At 39.4% G+C, this 17,093-nt stretch overlaps 1 protein-coding gene across 1 annotated transcript in view; it reads right to left on the reverse strand.

Annotated features, from left to right (window-relative positions):
• The window catches only part of LOC125884254 (NACHT, LRR and PYD domains-containing protein 14-like), a 137,850-nt gene that overhangs the window by 3,539 nt on the left and 117,218 nt on the right, over window positions 1-17,093 (reverse strand). The window contains exons 11-13 of the mRNA XM_049569149.1: window positions 8,952-9,128; window positions 6,578-6,754; window positions 4,209-4,382 (exon numbers count right to left, since the gene is read on the reverse strand). Of these exons, the coding sequence (XP_049425106.1) occupies window positions 4,209-4,382; window positions 6,578-6,754; window positions 8,952-9,128 (528 nt within the window). The remainder of the gene's footprint in view (window positions 1-4,208; window positions 4,383-6,577; window positions 6,755-8,951; window positions 9,129-17,093) is intronic.

A 17,093-nucleotide genomic window follows, 5' to 3' on the forward strand; every position in this document is an offset into this window, starting at 1 on the left:
TAATGAGAAAATTAGGTCATATATAATCTTCAACACCCACGACATTATAAAGAATACATTTACAGAAAAGGTCTAAAATCTATCTCCTCATTGAGACCAGGATACACCAATGCGTCACATTTAAAAATCCAAAATGTTTCTCTCTGTAATAATTTATTAAGACGGTCTCCTCCTCTAATTGACTGTTCCACATATTCAATTCCCTCCACTTTTAGTAGGCTGTCATTATTATTATTATGAACATTATGAAAGTGGCGTGCCATGGGATAATCATTATTGTTGATTCTTATAGCATATTTCTGTTTCGCCACTCTGTCTTTTACACGTCTTTTTGTGCGCCCGATGTAAAAACAGCCACACGGGCAGCTAAGACGGTACACTACATATGTGGAGTTACAGTTGATAAAGTGTGTATTTTTATATGTTTTCTTAGTTTTAAAATCTATAAATTCTTTCTGTTGTATGATATTGGAACAGTGATTACAGTTAGTTTGCAAACATGTAAAAGTACCCTTAGGCCTCTTGAGCCAGCTGTCTCCCTTCTTTGCTGGGAGATAGCTGTGCATAAGCCTGTCTTTTATAGTAGGGGCTCTTTTATGACAAAAAATGGGAGGAGACTGAAAAACCTCTGAAAGAGAGGGGTCACTTCTGAGAATATCCCAATTTGAAGAAATAATCTTTTTAATCTGCTGAGCTTGTTTGCTGTAATGTGTAACAAAATAAACACCTGATGTACCTTTTTTCTTCTGTCTGTTGGACTGTTGTAGGAGATGGTGACGTCTGATGGAAGCTGCCTTGGTCTGAGCTGTAGAAATAGTAGTCTTATTATATGATCTATCCAAAAAGCGTTTAGTCATATGTAGGGACTGTGTATGGAAATCTGAATCTAGATCACATATTCTTCTTAATCTTTGAAATTGACCCAATGGGATATTATTTTTGAGGTGAAAAGGATGAAAGGACCCATAATGCAATACAGAATTACAGTCAGTGGGTTTTCTAAATAGTGTAGTATGTAATTTTTTGTCATTCCCTTTATAAATATTTAAATCCAAGAAGTTAATATTTTCTCTAGAGTTTTCCATAGACAATGTGATATTTTTACTTGTGTTATTGAGATAATGGTAAAAATCCATGAGGTCATTATGGCTGCCTTTATAAAGAAGAAGAATGTCATCAATAAATCTACAATACATTTTAACATTATCACTGTAAGGATTCTTTTCATGATTAAAGACATATTCCGACTCCCAAAGACCTAAATAAAGGCAGGCATATTCAGGGGTAAAGCTATACTAGTTCCTTTACATTGTCTAAACAATCTATCTTGGAACAAGAACACATTATTTCTCCATACCCATTCGGTCAGCTCTACTATGAAGCCTGTAGGGGGCGTTAACACCTATGAACATGGCTTCTTATCATGTGAACATCCAAGACTTGCTACTTTCTATATGTTACCAAAAGTGCATAAAGAACCTAAAGACAACCCCCCTGGCAGACCAATTGTATCTGCGAATGGCACTCTTACTGAACCAGCCTCACAATGTATTGATTATTATTTAAAACCTTATGTTCATAAATTACCTTCGAACGTGAGGGACACTACTGATGTTTTAAATAAACTGTGCCAGGTTGATGATGTGGTCTGGGACTTTATGGTCACTTTAGATGTTGAGGCACTTTATACTAACATTGATCACTCTGATGGACTGAGAGCTGTCAATCACTATCTATCTGACAGAGATGGATTAACGCCCCCTACAGGCTTCATAGTAGAGCTGACCGAATGGGTATGGAGAAATAATGTGTTCTTGTTCCAAGATAGATTGTTTAGACAATGCAAAGGAACTAGTATGGGAGCTAGCTTTGCCCCTGAATATGCCTGCCTTTATTTAGGTCTCTGGGAGTCGGAATATGTCTTTAATCATGCAAAGAATCCTTACAGTGATAATGTTAAAATGTATTGTAGATTTATTGATGACATTTTTCTTCTTTATAAAGGCAGCCATAATGACCTCATGGATTTTTACCATTATCTCAATAACACAAGTAAAAATATCAAACTATCACTCTATGGAACACTCTAGAGAAAATATTAACTTCTTGGATTTAAATATTTATAAAGGGAATGACAAAAAAATAAATACTACACTATTTAGAAAACCCACTTACTGTAATTCTGTATTGCATTATGGGTCCTTTCATCCCTTTCACCTCAAAAATAATATCCCATTGGGTCAATTTCAAAGATTAAGAAGAATATGTGATCTAGATTCAGATTTCCATACACAGTCCCAACATATGACTAAACGCTTTTTGGATAGATCATATAATAAGACTACTATTTCTACAGCTCAGACCAAGGCAGTTTCCATCAGACGTCACCATCTCCTACAACAGTCCAACAGACAGAAAAAAGGTACATCAGGTGTTTATTTTGTAAGGATAGACGGATACATCGGCCGGCCGATATATTGGGCCGATATTTGAGTTTTTTACTTGTATCGGTATCGGCCGATACGCGCGTGGGTTCGCGGATTTTTTTTTCCCTGGCATGATTTACAGACAGGCATCCACGGGCAGCTCTGTGTTGCCGGAAGACCCTGCAGCGCACAGGCAGAGAATCCTACTGTGTACAGTAGTTGTTGTTTTATTTATGCTTCAGCTTAAATATTTGTTTATTTTATAAAGACATTACTGGAAGATTTAAGAGCACTGAACTCTTTTTTTTATTTGAATTTATAATAATAATAATAATAATAATATTCTACCTGTTCTACCTCAACTTTCCATCTTGTTTTAGTATTTTTTACTGTTCAATAAATGTTTCTTATTTTAAACTTGAGACCTGTAATATTTGTTATCATTGTGTCATTTTTCTGATGTAAATTGAGGGAGCAAAAGCAGTATCTGCCCCAAATATCGGCTCAAGAAAATCAGCAGTCCATAATCGGTCATCGGCTAAGGGTAATGGAAAAAAATCGGCATCGGCCCTAAAAAATCCATATCGGTCTATCCCTATAATTTTGTTACACATTACAGCAAACAAGCTCAGCAGATTAAAAAGATTATTTCTTCAAATTGGGATATTCTCAGAAGTGACCCCTCTCTTTCAGAGGTTTTTCAGTCTCCTCCCATTTTTTGTCATAAAAGAGCCCCTACTATAAAAGACAGGCTTATGCACAGCTATCTCCCAGCAAAGAAGGGAGACAGCTGGCTCAAGAGGCCTAAGGGTACTTTTACATGTTTGCAAACTAACTGTAATCACTGTTCCAATATCATACAACAGAAAGAATTTATAGATTTTAAAACTAAGAAAACATATAAAAATACACACTTTATCAACTGTAACTCCACATATGTAGTGTACCGTCTTAGCTGCCCGTGTGGCTGTTTTTACATCGGGCGCACAAAAAGACGTATAAAAGACAGAGTGGCGAAACAGAAATATGCTATAAGAATCAACAATAATGATTATCCCATGGCACGCCACTTTCATAATGTTCATAATAATAATAATGACAGCCTACTAAAAGTGGAGGGAATTGAATATGTGGAACAGTCAATTAGAGGAGGAGACCGTCTTAATAAATTATTACAGAGAGAAACATTTTGGATTTTTAAATGTGACGCATTGGTGTATCCTGGTCTCAATGAGGAGATAGATTTCAGACCTTTTCTGTAAATGTATTCTTTATAATGTTGTGGGTGTTGAAGATTATATATGACCTAATTTTCTCTTTAATGCTCATGGAATATTTACTTATCCTTGTCTGCTTCTAAATATTTGAATATATGATATGCTTGTATAATGTAGTCTTAAGAGTCAAATTGCCCGATTACCGATATAAGTAATCAACACACCTGAGTCGGTTTGTCTCTTTCACGCCCTGACGAAGACCCTGCGTGGTTGAAACTGGTCGGCGTTTCGTAGTTATTTTATATTAACATGCCCTAATCAATAAAGGCATTTTATAATATCCTTGGCTCTGTCGGTGTTCCTGAAGCAAGTTTTGTGCTTTTTTTCTACAATCGACTATTTTCAACTTCAAGAGCACCTGGCACTCATCTGGAGTCCACTACCTCTCACCTGTGAGCACTCTGTAATTTTTCTTTGTTTGCTACTGGATCTTTGCTCTGATACTAAATGTGTTTAATATAATACTGCTGAAACCAGCATGGACCCACTCCAACCCTCTACTGACCTCAGAGTCTCCAGTTTACAGTGTGGACTCTCCTTCAGATCACACAGCTGCTTCACATCTGAATCCTGCAGGAAGTTGTAGCTCAGCTCCAGCTCTCTCAGATGGGAGGGGTTGGACTTCAGAGCTGAGGCCAGAGAAACACAGCTGATCTCTGATAAACTGCACCAACTCAGTCTGAATAAAGAATAAATGATGTAGATAAAAATCATTAATAAAACAATCAGATGTGTTCAGGTGTTAAATGTGTAGCTCAACATTACTATGTCCTGATCAATGAGCTTTGCCCTAAACTGAGTAGAGTGACTTTGTCATTGTGTTATTGTGCTGATCCCAACAGGATGCAGGTTAAAGACTGGAAAATACAAAAAGTGAAAAACAGCTCTCATAAATATCATTGACAACATGCTGCTACTTCAATAAAGATGTAGTGACTTCACCTCTTAAACTCTGCCAGCTCCACCAGTGGCTCCATCATCACTAACTCATGTTGTGCAGCCAAACACAAATCACTTATTTAAAGAATCACGAGGGTAAATTTGAAATCAAGTCTTTAAAACAGGGCTGTTAATATACTTTGATGCAGTAGAGATGCTTGATTATCAGGAATGGTGTCTGTGAAATGTCCTGAACACAAGTATTTCAGATATTGTCAGGAATTATAGAGCAACTTTTCTTCTTTTTCTTTGTTTTTCATGGCACTTCCAGTTGTTTAGATTTTCAAGGTAGAAATGTGGGACTTTTACTCTGGAATATCTCAAAATACTGATACAGTAAAATACTTCAGTTCTGTGTCTGTATGTTGTCAGACATGTCCTCAACATCAGGAATAATCTTTTCATTTTCATTTCCAGAAATGAATAAAGAATAAAGACATTTCTCACAAGTTAGTGGTATTTACTTTTTAATTTATAAGGGACACTGGTAATTAATTTGACTCTTTTTCTGAATATAATCCAATTAATTGTATTTCTATAATGTTATGTATTTTATAACAGCTTAATTTGAAAATCAAAAGTCATCATTCTGCTAACTTTGCTAAGTCTGTCACTAGCTCCCCCCATCAGCTCCATCTGGGCTGTTTGAAGGCATTATTCAATGTAACACATATTAATGTCAGTACATGGATGCACTACAGTTGTAGCATTAGCTGATGTCACCATGGAGATGAGAGTGACTGCCAGCTTGACTGTAGTTCACTCTGCTACATTACTAACTGTACTGACTAGCTGTAGCTGGGTAGCTACCTCGCTAACACTGCAAACAGATATGATAAACATGAGTAACATGACAGCTGTCAGCGGCAGGATTATATTTGACTTTTAATAAAACTTAACCAGTGTTTCACTTTTCAGCAATGTACCTCATAGTTTGCAACTATTACTGTGAGCACACCGCCTGACTCTGCTCCACCTTTTTAACTGTGATGCCTACCTTGGTGCCGGTGCTGAGAGTCTAGAAACAATGGGAGCGCCCTCATTTCCCATCATGCCTGTCTAGTGCTGATCTACTGTTTATTTACAAGTATTGTGTTTTCTGTTAGGCCTATATGCTCCAGAATGCAAATGTGACTGTGTATTAATACAAAGTCACAGTGTTTATAATGTGTCTGTTCAGAACATGGTGGCTTATGTCGCTAATTGTCATTTTGTGCTGGTTTAGAGTTTCAACCAATAGAGAGGTGGCTGTTACATTTCTTGAGACCAGCTGTACTTTCTAACATAATCTGAACAAATGTAATGTTGGGACTTATAAAGAGCAACTATTGCATTAAGTATCAAATAAAACCCTGTAAGAATATTATGATGGGATATAAACAGCTGTTGACATTAGCTGACAAGAATATTGAAGGTATGATTGTCTCTTTCATTCAGCCAGCCGGAGAACCAGGTGGTGTGTCCGTTTCGGCCCATGAGCAGTACGTTTGACACCCCTGGTTTACAGGTTAGGAGTGAATAATCCAGTCATTTTTCTGCTGAAATTAAAGTTATGTTATGCAGGATTGTTGGTTACTGTTTGTAAACACGTTCGACAGCTCAGGTGAGGGTAAAAGCCAACCCCAGATTCATTCTTGTTTGGCATTTCTTCTTGCTAAATTTGCATTTCTTTCAGTGTTGTATCTCTTTGATTCCTGCTGCTTACAGTCTGGCATCTGGTCCCCACCTTTTTATAAAGCCCTGACCTCACCTGAGTTTGTCTTTAAGGTTTTAGCTCCACATTGCTCTGCCACAGTCAATGGATTAAACCACTGAACAAGACAAATAGACTTCATTGTGGATCAGTATAATATCAGCCTGATGTCTGCAGTTTAGTGTCAACACAACTTTCACATCATAATAATCTCAGCACAGGAGTAAAAAATGGTGTCTGACCTCAGAGACTCCAGTTTACAGTGTGGACTCTCCAGAAAATCACACAGCTGCTTCACTCCTGAATCCCGCAGGTCGTAGTTGTCACTCAGCTCCAGCTCTCTCAGATGGGAGGGGTTGGACTTCAGAGCTGAGGCCAGAGAAACACAGCTGATCTCTGATAAACTGCACCAACTCAGTCTGAATAAAGAATAAATGATGTAGATAAAAATCATTAATAAAACAATCAGATGTGTTCAGGTGTTAAATGTGTAGCTCAACATTACTATGTCCTGATCAATGAGCTTTGCCCTAAACTGAGTAGAGTGACTTTGTCATTGTGTTATTGTGCTGATCCCAACAGGATGCAGGTTAAAGACTGGAAAATACAAAAAGTGAAAAACAGCTCTCATAAATATCATTGACAACATGCTGCTACTTCAATAAAGATGTAGTGACTTCACCTCTTAAACTCTGCCAGCTCCACCAGTGGCTCCATCATCACTAACTCATGTTGTGCAGCCAAACACAAATCACTTATTTAAAGAATCACGAGGGTAAATTTAAGTTGAAATCAAGTCTTTAAAACAGGGCTGTTAATATACTTTGATGCAGTAGAGATGCTTGATTATCAGGAATGGTGTCGTGTGAAATGTCCTGAACACAAGTATTTCAGATATTGTCAGGAATTATAGAGCAACTTTTCTTCTTTTTCTTTGTTTTTCATGGCACTTCCAGTTGTTTAGATTTTCAAGGTAGAAATGTGGGACTTTTACTCTGGAATATCTCAAAATACTGATACAGTAAAAATACTTCAGTTCTGTGTCTGTATGTTGTCAGACATGTCCTCAACATCAGGAATAATCTTTTTCATTTTCATTTCCAGAAATGAATAAAGAATAAAGACATTTCCCTCACAAGTTAGTGGTATTTACTTTTTAATTTATAAGGGACACTGGTAATTAATTTGACTCTTTTTCTGAATATAATCCAATTAATTGTATTTCTATAATGTTATGTATTTTATAACAGCTTAATTTGAAAATCAAAAGTCATCATTCTGCTAACTTTGCTAAGTCTGTCACTAGCTCCCCCCATCAGCTCCATCTGGGCTGTTTGAAGGCATTATTCAATGTAACACATATTAATGTCAGTACATGGATGCACTACAGTTGTAGCATTAGCTGATGTCACCATGGAGATGAGAGTGACTGCCAGCTTGACTGTAGTTCACTCTGCTACATTACTAACTGTACTGACTAGCTGTAGCTGGGTAGCTACCTCGCTAACACTGCAAACAGATATGATAAACATGAGTAACATGACAGCTGTCAGCGGCAGGATTATATTTGACTTTTAATAAAACTTAACCAGTGTTTCACTTTTCAGCAATGTACCTCATAGTTTGCAACTATTACTGTGAGCACACCGCCTGACTCTGCTCCACCTTCTTAACTGTGATGCCTACCTTGGTGCCAGTGCTGAGAGTCTAGAAACAATGGGAGCACCCTCATTTCCCATCATGCCTGTCTAGTGCTGATCTAGTGTTTATTTACAAGTATTGTGTTTTCTGTTAGGCCTATATGCTCCAGAATGCAAATGTGACTGTGTATTAATACAAAGTCACAGTGTTTATAATGTGTCTGTTCAGAACATGGTGGCTTATGTCGCTAATTGTCATTTTTGTGCTGGTTTAGAGTTTCAACCAATAGAGAGGTGGCTGTTACATTTCTTGAGACCAGCTGTACTTTCTAACATAATCTGAACAAATGTAATGTTGGGACTTATAAAGAGCAACTATTGCATTAAGTATCAAATAAAACCCTGTAAGAATATTATGATGGGATATAAACAGCTGTTGACATTAGCTGACAAGAATATTGAAGGTATGATTGTCTCTTTCATTCAGCCAGCCGGAGAACCAGGTGGTGTGTCCGTTTCGGCCCATGAGCAGTACGTTTGACACCCCTGGTTTACAGGTTAGGAGTGAATAATCCAGTCATTTTTCTGCTGAAATTAAAGTTATGTTATGCAGGATTGTTGGTTACTGTTTGTAAACACGTTCGACAGCTCAGGTGAGGTAAAAAAGATTCATTCTTGTTTGGCATTTCTTCTTGCTAAATTTGCATTTCTTTCAGTGTTGTATCTCTTTGATTCCTGCTGCTTACAGTCTGGCATCTGGTCCCCACCTTTTTATAAAGCCCTGACCTCACCTGAGTTTGTCTTTAAGGTTTTAGCTCCACATTGCTCTGCCACAGTCAATGGATTAAACCACTGAACAAGACAAATAGACTTCATTGTGGATCAGTATAATATCAGCCTGATGTCTGCAGTTTAGTGTCAACACAACTTTCACATCATAATAATCTCAGCACAGGAGTAAAAAATGGTGTCTGACCTCAGAGACTCCAGTTTACAGTGTGGACTCTCCAGAAAATCACACAGCTGCTTCACTCCTGAATCCCGCAGGTCGTAGTTGTCACTCAGCTCCAGCTCTCTCAGATGGGAGGGGTTGGACTTCAGAGCTGAGGCCAGTGAAACACAGCTGATCTCTGACAAACTGCAGTCCCTCAGTCTGAATGAAGAATAAATGATGTACAGTACAGGCCAAAAGTTTGGACACACCTTCTCATTCAATGCGTTTTCTTTATTTTCATGACTATTTACATTGAAGATTCTCACTGAAGGCATCAAAACTATGAATGAACACATGTGGAGTTATGTACTTAACAAAAAAAGGTGAAATAACTGAAAACATGTTTTATATTCTAGTTTCTTCAAAATAGCCACCCTTTGCTCTGATTACTGCTTTGCACACTCTGGCATTCTCTCAATGAGCTTCAAGAGGTAGTCACCTGAAATGGTTTCCACTTCACAGGTGTGCCTTATCAGGGTTAATTAGTGGAATTTCTTGCTTTATCAATGGGGTTGGGACCATCAGTTGTGTTGTGCAGAAGTCAGGTTAATACACAGCCGACAGCCCTATTGGACAACTGTTAAAATTCATATTATGGCAAGAACCAATCAGCTAACTAAAGAAAAACGAGTGGCCATCATTACTTTAAGAAATGAAGGTCAGTCAGTCCGGAAAATTGCAAAAACTTTAAATGTGTCCTCAAGTGGAGTCGCAAAAAACCATCAAGCGCTACAACGAAACTGGCACACATGAGGACGACCCAGGAAAGGAAGACCAAGAGTCACCTCTGCTTCTGAGGATAAGTTCATCCGAGTCACCAGCCTCAGAAATCGCAAGTTAACAGCAGCTCAGATCAGAGACCAGATGAATGCCACACAGAGTTCTAGCAGCAGACCCATCTCTAGAACAACTGTTAAGAGGAGACTGTGCGATCAGGCCTTCATGGTCAAATAGCTGCTAGGAAACCACTGCTAAGGAGAGGCAACAAGCAGAAGAGATTTGTTTGGGCCAAGAAACACAAGGAATGGACATTAGACCAGTGGAAATCTGTGCTTTGGTCTGATGAGTCCAAATTTGAGATCTTTGGTTCCAACCGCCGTGTCTTTGTGAGACGCAGAAAAGGTGAATGGATGGATTCCACATGCCTGGTTCCCACTGTGAAGCATGGAGGAGGAGGTGTGATGGTGTGAGGGTGTTTTGCTGGTGATACTGTTGGGGATTTATTCAAAATTGAAGGCACACTGAACCAGCATGGCTACCACAGCATCCTGCAGCGACATGCCATCCCATCCGGTTTGCGTTTAGTTGGACGATCATTTATTTTTCAACAGGACAATGACCCCAAACACACCTCCAGGCTGTGTAAGGGCTATTTGACCAAGAAGGAGAGTGATGGAGTGCTGCGGCAGATGACCTGGCCTCCACAGTCACCGGACCTGAACCCAATCGAGATGGTTTGGGGTGAGCTGGACCGCAGAGTGAAGGCAAAGGGGCCAACAAGTGCTAAACACCTCTGGGAACTCCTTCAAGACTGTTGGAAAACCATTTCAGGTGACTACCTCTTGAAGCTCATGGAGAGAATGCCAAGAGTGTGCAAAGCAGTAATCAGAGCAAAGGGTGGCTATTTTGAAGAAACTAGAATATAAAACATGTTTTCAGTTATTTCACCTTTTTTTGTTAAGTACATAACTCCACATATGTTCATTCATAGTTTTGATGCCTTCAGTGAGAATCTACAATGTAAATAGTCATGAAAATAAAGAAAACGCATTGAATGAGAAGGTGTGTCCAAACTTTTGGCCTGTACTGTAGATGAAAATCATTAATAAAACAATCAGATGTGTTCAGGTGTTAAATGTGTAGCTCAACATTACTATGTCCTGATCAATGAGCTTTGCCCTAAACTGAGTAGAGTGACTTTGTCATTGTGTTATTGTGGATCATCATGATGTCAGCCTTCTACAGACATCATCCAAATGTCACCACAACATTCATTCACCTATTCATATCAACACAGATTAACAACATGCTGCTGATCTCAGTCAAGTCTGTATTTAGAGGATCAATATCAAATCAGACACGTTGGACTAAAAACTCTTCATTCATTTCTTACATGACCTTCATACTGTATTTGTATATGGAATAAAAAGGAGAGGGACACATTTGTTCAAGTTTGTTCAACAGCCACATGCACATTAAAAGAGTTACTGGTGGCAGTAAATATTCCTCCTGTCCATACTGAGTGTGAAGTGGTCTCTTCTTAACTCAGCTACACTGTAAGAAATGTCTTCATAAGTTCAGATGAAACTAATATGAAGCTTCAGCAGTCTGAGTTATCCAAATCAAGAGGGTGTGGACCAAAGTTACAGACTGTTGAGCACCAAACTCCCTCTTTGAGTTACTGTTCCTCCTCTGCAGCTCAACAAGAAAAACACTGTCAAACACTAAATACTGACTGTAACTCAGACGTCTGAAGCCTCATATTAGTTTAAACTGAACTTTGACACAGAACAAGACTGTGGATTTTGTCCTCCATCTGGTAACACTGGAGTCAGGTTATAAAGGGACTGCTTCACAGACAGTATGGACAGAAGGAATGATTACAGACATCAACTACAAAGTGCACTCAGTAGAGTGCAGACCTCTGCCAGGCGACTGCATTACAGCTGTGACTCTAGACAACAACACATGCTGCTCAGCTGTGACCGCTGGAGTTGTCCCTCCTGACTTCCTTACAGTCAAGATGGCGGCTAAGATAACAACTCAGGACTAAATCATCTCCTATTGTGACCAACTTCAGTGGATCATCAGATATCCTGTATGGCATTAATCTGAAGATGCTCAGTTTCAAAATGAGACCACAGTTTCCAATCGACCACGAGAGATGATTGAGCATACAGTCATAAATGTCTTCAAATATGTCTTCACAATAAAAGTCCCATGTTGTTTTGTTATTTTAGCTTTGTTTAGCTTTTATTGTGAAGCAGCCAAAGCAGAAAATATTGGCTTTTCATCTGCAGTGACTTCATACGAATCTTATCCGTCTGACAGTGAACATGAAACGGTAAAATAAGGCAGATATCTGAAAGTACAAACAGCAACGCAGGAGAGAAACTAAACTTCAAACCACAGAGATTCAGTTCAAAGATACAAACCTTGTGAACACACAGACACTTTGAAAACTCTGGGCTGCTGCACAGACACCAGTTGAGCCTCAACACACGCTTGTTGGAGGGGGCGGAGCCTGTCAGTTTCAGCTCCACTAGTTTGGAGTCCACATGTGTCTGTCTTTGGTTTTAGGTGGATTACAATAAGAAATGACACGTTTGAAGATTTTATTCCACTTACAGTGATGTAACCAGAGGCTGTTAACTCAAGTAACGTCACCTGTGTGGGTCGAGGAGGAGGGAGAGAAACGCAGCCCAGCGACAGGAAAACACAGTAAAGACTCTCACACTGAGCTCAAATCAAAGCAGTGCACATAAACAAGGTCAATAACATCAATAAAATATTTGCTTTCTTTCAGGGGGGTGGGGGATCCCACTGATAGAGGAAACACTTGATAGCAACTGGGATTGTTCCACAGCACATCAGTCAACACATGGATGCATAGGGAAACAGGAGCCAGTCAATGCTTGTCATTGAGAAATGAGATCACATAGACGTATGAATCCAGATCATTAATGGTGCAGTCCTAATGGGCGTGAGTGTGAAAGAATATCAACCTGTCCTTAAAGTCCAAGATGTTTCCAGTGCAGACTATTTATTTGCTTATTGTTGCAGTCTAAAGGTCTGTGACTTCAAATGATTATGTGACGTTAACATGAAAACAAAGAAACCTCAGAACCTCAGGAATCTTAAATTCTCTTTGGATAAATCTCAAACTTGATGGTGTCTAAATGTTCTAAATCATCATTTCTCTGCCTTTCATAACCAACTGTTCAGCCATTTGGAAAGACACAACATTTCTGAAAACACTGAAAGCTTTATAACCTCAGTCAAGGATTTATATTATATATATCCAAAAACAAACAAACAAACACCTACATAAGCAAGTGAACTGACCTCAGAGTCTCCAGTCTACAGTTTGGACTCTCCAGTCCAGCACACAGCTGCTGCACTCCTGAATCCTGCAGGTCATTGTGACTCAGGTCCAGCTCTCTCAGATGGGAGGGGTTGGACTTCAGAGCTGAGGCCACGACTTCACAGTCAGTCTCTGAGAGTCCACACTCAGTAAATCTGACATGACACATATATTAGAAAATCTGTTATTGTCAAAGAGACACTTTATATTTACTTTATGGATTTGATGATAAAACAGTTTGAAATATCCTGTTTTGATGGACTGAAAATAGTTAAGAATAAAAAAAGAACACAAAGAATTCAAACTAATTAAAAGCTGATTCATGACCAGAATTACTGCCTCGTGGTCGTATGCTTCACCAGTCAAGTTACACTTACAGTTTACATCCATGTCTGTCCAGACTCATATGTGTCCATGACAGGAGACAATGATTCAAATATGGATGTTGCTGCAAAGAAGCTACTTATTCTAAAACACAGACGCTTCACACACATCTTCAACCCGACAGCACAGAAGATCTATACAATCAGCACAGTTTCAAGATCAGTGTCACCAACTCAGTCTCTGACCAAATGTCTCCCTTCTGTTCCTGAGATATGACGTTTAATAATGACCAGAGAAGTGTTTTATGCAGAACATGATGATGTCACAGTGAAGTTGACCTTTGACCTTTTGGATATAAAATCTCATCACTTCATTATTTTATCCTGTTAGACATTAGTGTGAAGTTTTGTCATAATTAGTGAATGAATTCTTGAGTTATGGTCAAAAACATATTCTGTGAGGTCACAGTGATCTTGACCTTTGACCACCGAATTCTAGTCAGTTCATTCTTAAGTCCAACTGGACGTTTGTGCCAAATGTAAAGAAATCCTCTCAAGGTGTTCTTGAGATGTCGTGGACAGACTGACAACCCAAAAACATGATGCCTCTGGCCACGACTGTCGCCGGCGCTGAGGCATGAAAAAAGAGAGCAACAACTGGATAAAAGCAGTTTTTAGGACTTCAGAAATCTCCTTTGGCAAATGATACAGATCTTATTTTAAATGTTTAAGCATAGTGGTGAATAAACTCAGGTATTATCTGCATGTCTGATTCTATAAAACACCTTACACAATCTGTTTATGGAGTAATAACTTTACTGCTTTCACTCAGAACCATCAAATACTGCCATACTGTGATGAAATGCTGCTGTGATAAAACCTCAACAACAACCTCTGAAGTCCATCATTTGTTTTATCAGGTTCACATGGCGCCTCCATCACATAAAGGTGAAAAACTGTCAACTGGAACAATGATTAGAAATAAATAGAAAAACTGTGTTCATTAACTCAACAGCTATAAACACAACCAACTGAAACATCTACATGTTTTGCACTCACAGCATTTGAAACAGCTCAAGAACATCTGTGACAAAATACAACAGACACATCATTTGAACATTTTATGAATAATAAGTAGGGGTGTAACTGTACACAAGTCACGGTTCGTTTTTTTTCGGTACAGTAATGAAAAAAAGAGACAACGATTAAATTTCTTTTACTTATTGGTAACCTTATTAAAACATACCACCACAGCAGTTAACTCTTTTACACAATTTTTGAATGAAACAAATATATATAAAATCCTGCTTTTTCACATTTTTTGAATGAAAAATATAAATATAAATTTCTGCTTAAACAGTTTTACTCAATTAAAATAAAAAGTATAGTGCAGCTGGTCAACTTTAAAGCCTGCTCAGATTCAGTTTTACTAGGAACTTACTTAGCTTTCCCACTTTGTTAAAGCAGCTGTGCGGAACTTTTCGTTTTCGTTGATTATAGCGCCCCTTTGGTCGAAGCGGTATGACATCCACAGCCTGGTGTCGTAAAATTCCGACTGCAGCCGGCAAGTACCGCATGCATTTGTTTTGGAGAGCGAGAGGATTAACTAACGTCAGGTCAGTCAAAGTAATTAGTGCAAACATGCTAACATGCTAATGTTACACACAAATTAGTAGTAAAGTAAGGCCTGTTCATAAATGTTCTGGTGTAGCTCTGAATTTCTTATAAACTGAGGACAACTGCCTGCTGTACATTGGTGTTCATGGTCACAGTCACAGATAATTTTACATGATGCTCCTTCGTTATCCGCCATGACATCAAAAGTACAACCAAGTCCTCATAGATACATCTCTGGTAAAACTGTTAGGTGTTATGTGTTCAGCAATGCCCGTTGTGTACTGCTTACTTGAAGAACACTGTAAACACGGCTCCTTCTTCTTCCGTGGTTTAATCGCTGTGGGCTGCTGCGGGCGAGCAGAAACACTTCCGCCTCGAGTGCCGTATTCTGGTTTGCTGACTTCCGCTGTGTGTCCGACCCGAGCGAGGCTACGCTAAATAGCCATATAGAGAAAGGCTTTTTTGTCCCTGTTGGGTTCAAATAAATATGCGGATCTTCAAGGGGGGGTGATACGAACTCGGGACAGTTTTATTAATGGTAAAAAGTTCCACACAGCTGCTTTAAAGTGCAGTAAACAAAACATGCTTATATCTAAAGTGCAGGTTAAACAATTTTACTCAACTCCAATGGCGTTGGTTATTTCTTTAGCGCGATGGTCAGGGAAACGCTCTTTCTTTTTAAACGACGACGATATCGTAGTTTGCACCAGATTGCTTTTTCTAGTCGTGCCGGTTAACGTTCAAACTTGGGTGGTGTTGCTTTAGATGCGTTAGCATGTTAGATGTGTTTCCAAGTACATACCCGACCGCTGTTCTGCAGTGTCGGCACACTGCTTTTGTCTTGTCAACTTGTTTATTTCCATCTTTGTATTTTACCCTGAAACCAAAGTGTTCTCAGACGGAGGACTTAAGGTTTGTGGGTGGGTCTTCAGGTTTGTCAGACTCACTTGCCATGTTGTCAAAATGCGAGAATGCGCTGCACAAAGTGAAAGCGGAGATTTACGGTCGGACTCGGTCCGTCACTCAATTATGTCCGTCGGGGAACTAGATATTTTAAATGGTTCGGCTTGCAAAAACAGAATTAAAATAAAACAAAATAAAATAAAATAATATCCTGCGCCCAATAATTCGGTACAGGGTCGTGCCGAACCGAAAGTCGTGTACCGAACGGTTCGACACAAATACATGTACCGTTACAGCCCTAATAATAAGAATTTCATAGTGTGTATATTTGAAGAATTAAACTACTAATCTACAATGTTTTATGATGTTAATCACATCTGGACTTACCCAGCCTTTCTGCAGTTCCTCACAGCTGGAATCAGTCTCCGTCGTCCAGCACTTGTTGTGTTGTATTTCTCCACGTCCAACTCATCCAGAACCTCCTCTGACATCTGCAGCATGTAGGCCAGAGCTGAGCAGTGGATCTCTGAGAGTTTCGTCTCTGATCTGTTCTCTGACTTCAGGAACTCTTGGATCTCCTGATGTACTGAGAGGTCGTTCATCTCCAGCAGACAGTGGAAGATGTTGATGCTTCTGTCAGGAGAGATATCGTATGTGTTCATCTCCTTCAGGTTGTTGATGGCTCTCTGGATGATTTCTGGACTGTTGTCTGTCCGACCCAAAAGGCCTCCTAACAGTTTCTGGTTGGACTCCAGAGAGAGGCCATGAAGGAAGCGGACAAACAGATCCAGGTGACCATTTTTACTTTGGAGGGATTTCTCCATGGCTCTCTGTAAGAAGACATCCAGGGATCTGTAATTATCCTCGTCTGTCTCCAGGAAGTCCTCCAGTACCTTTGTGTTCCTGTTGGTGAAACAGTGGAACAGGTAGACTGCAGCCAGAAACTCCTGAACGCTCAGATGAACGAAGCAGTAGACTGTTTTCTGGAAGATCACAGACTCTCTTTTGAAGATCTCTGTACAAACTCCTGAGTACACCGAGGCCTCTGTGACATCAAGACCACAGCGCTCCAGGTCTTCTTGGTAGAACATGATGTTTCCTTTCTCCAGATGTTCAAACGCCAGCCTCCCCAGCTTCAGAAGAACGTCCCTGTCAGCCTCCGTCAGCTCCTGTGGACTGGTCTCATGTCCTCATCAT

This window comes from Epinephelus fuscoguttatus, linkage group LG23 (assembly GCF_011397635.1).
Source record: "Epinephelus fuscoguttatus linkage group LG23, E.fuscoguttatus.final_Chr_v1".
NCBI lineage: Eukaryota > Metazoa > Chordata > Actinopteri > Perciformes > Serranidae > Epinephelus > Epinephelus fuscoguttatus.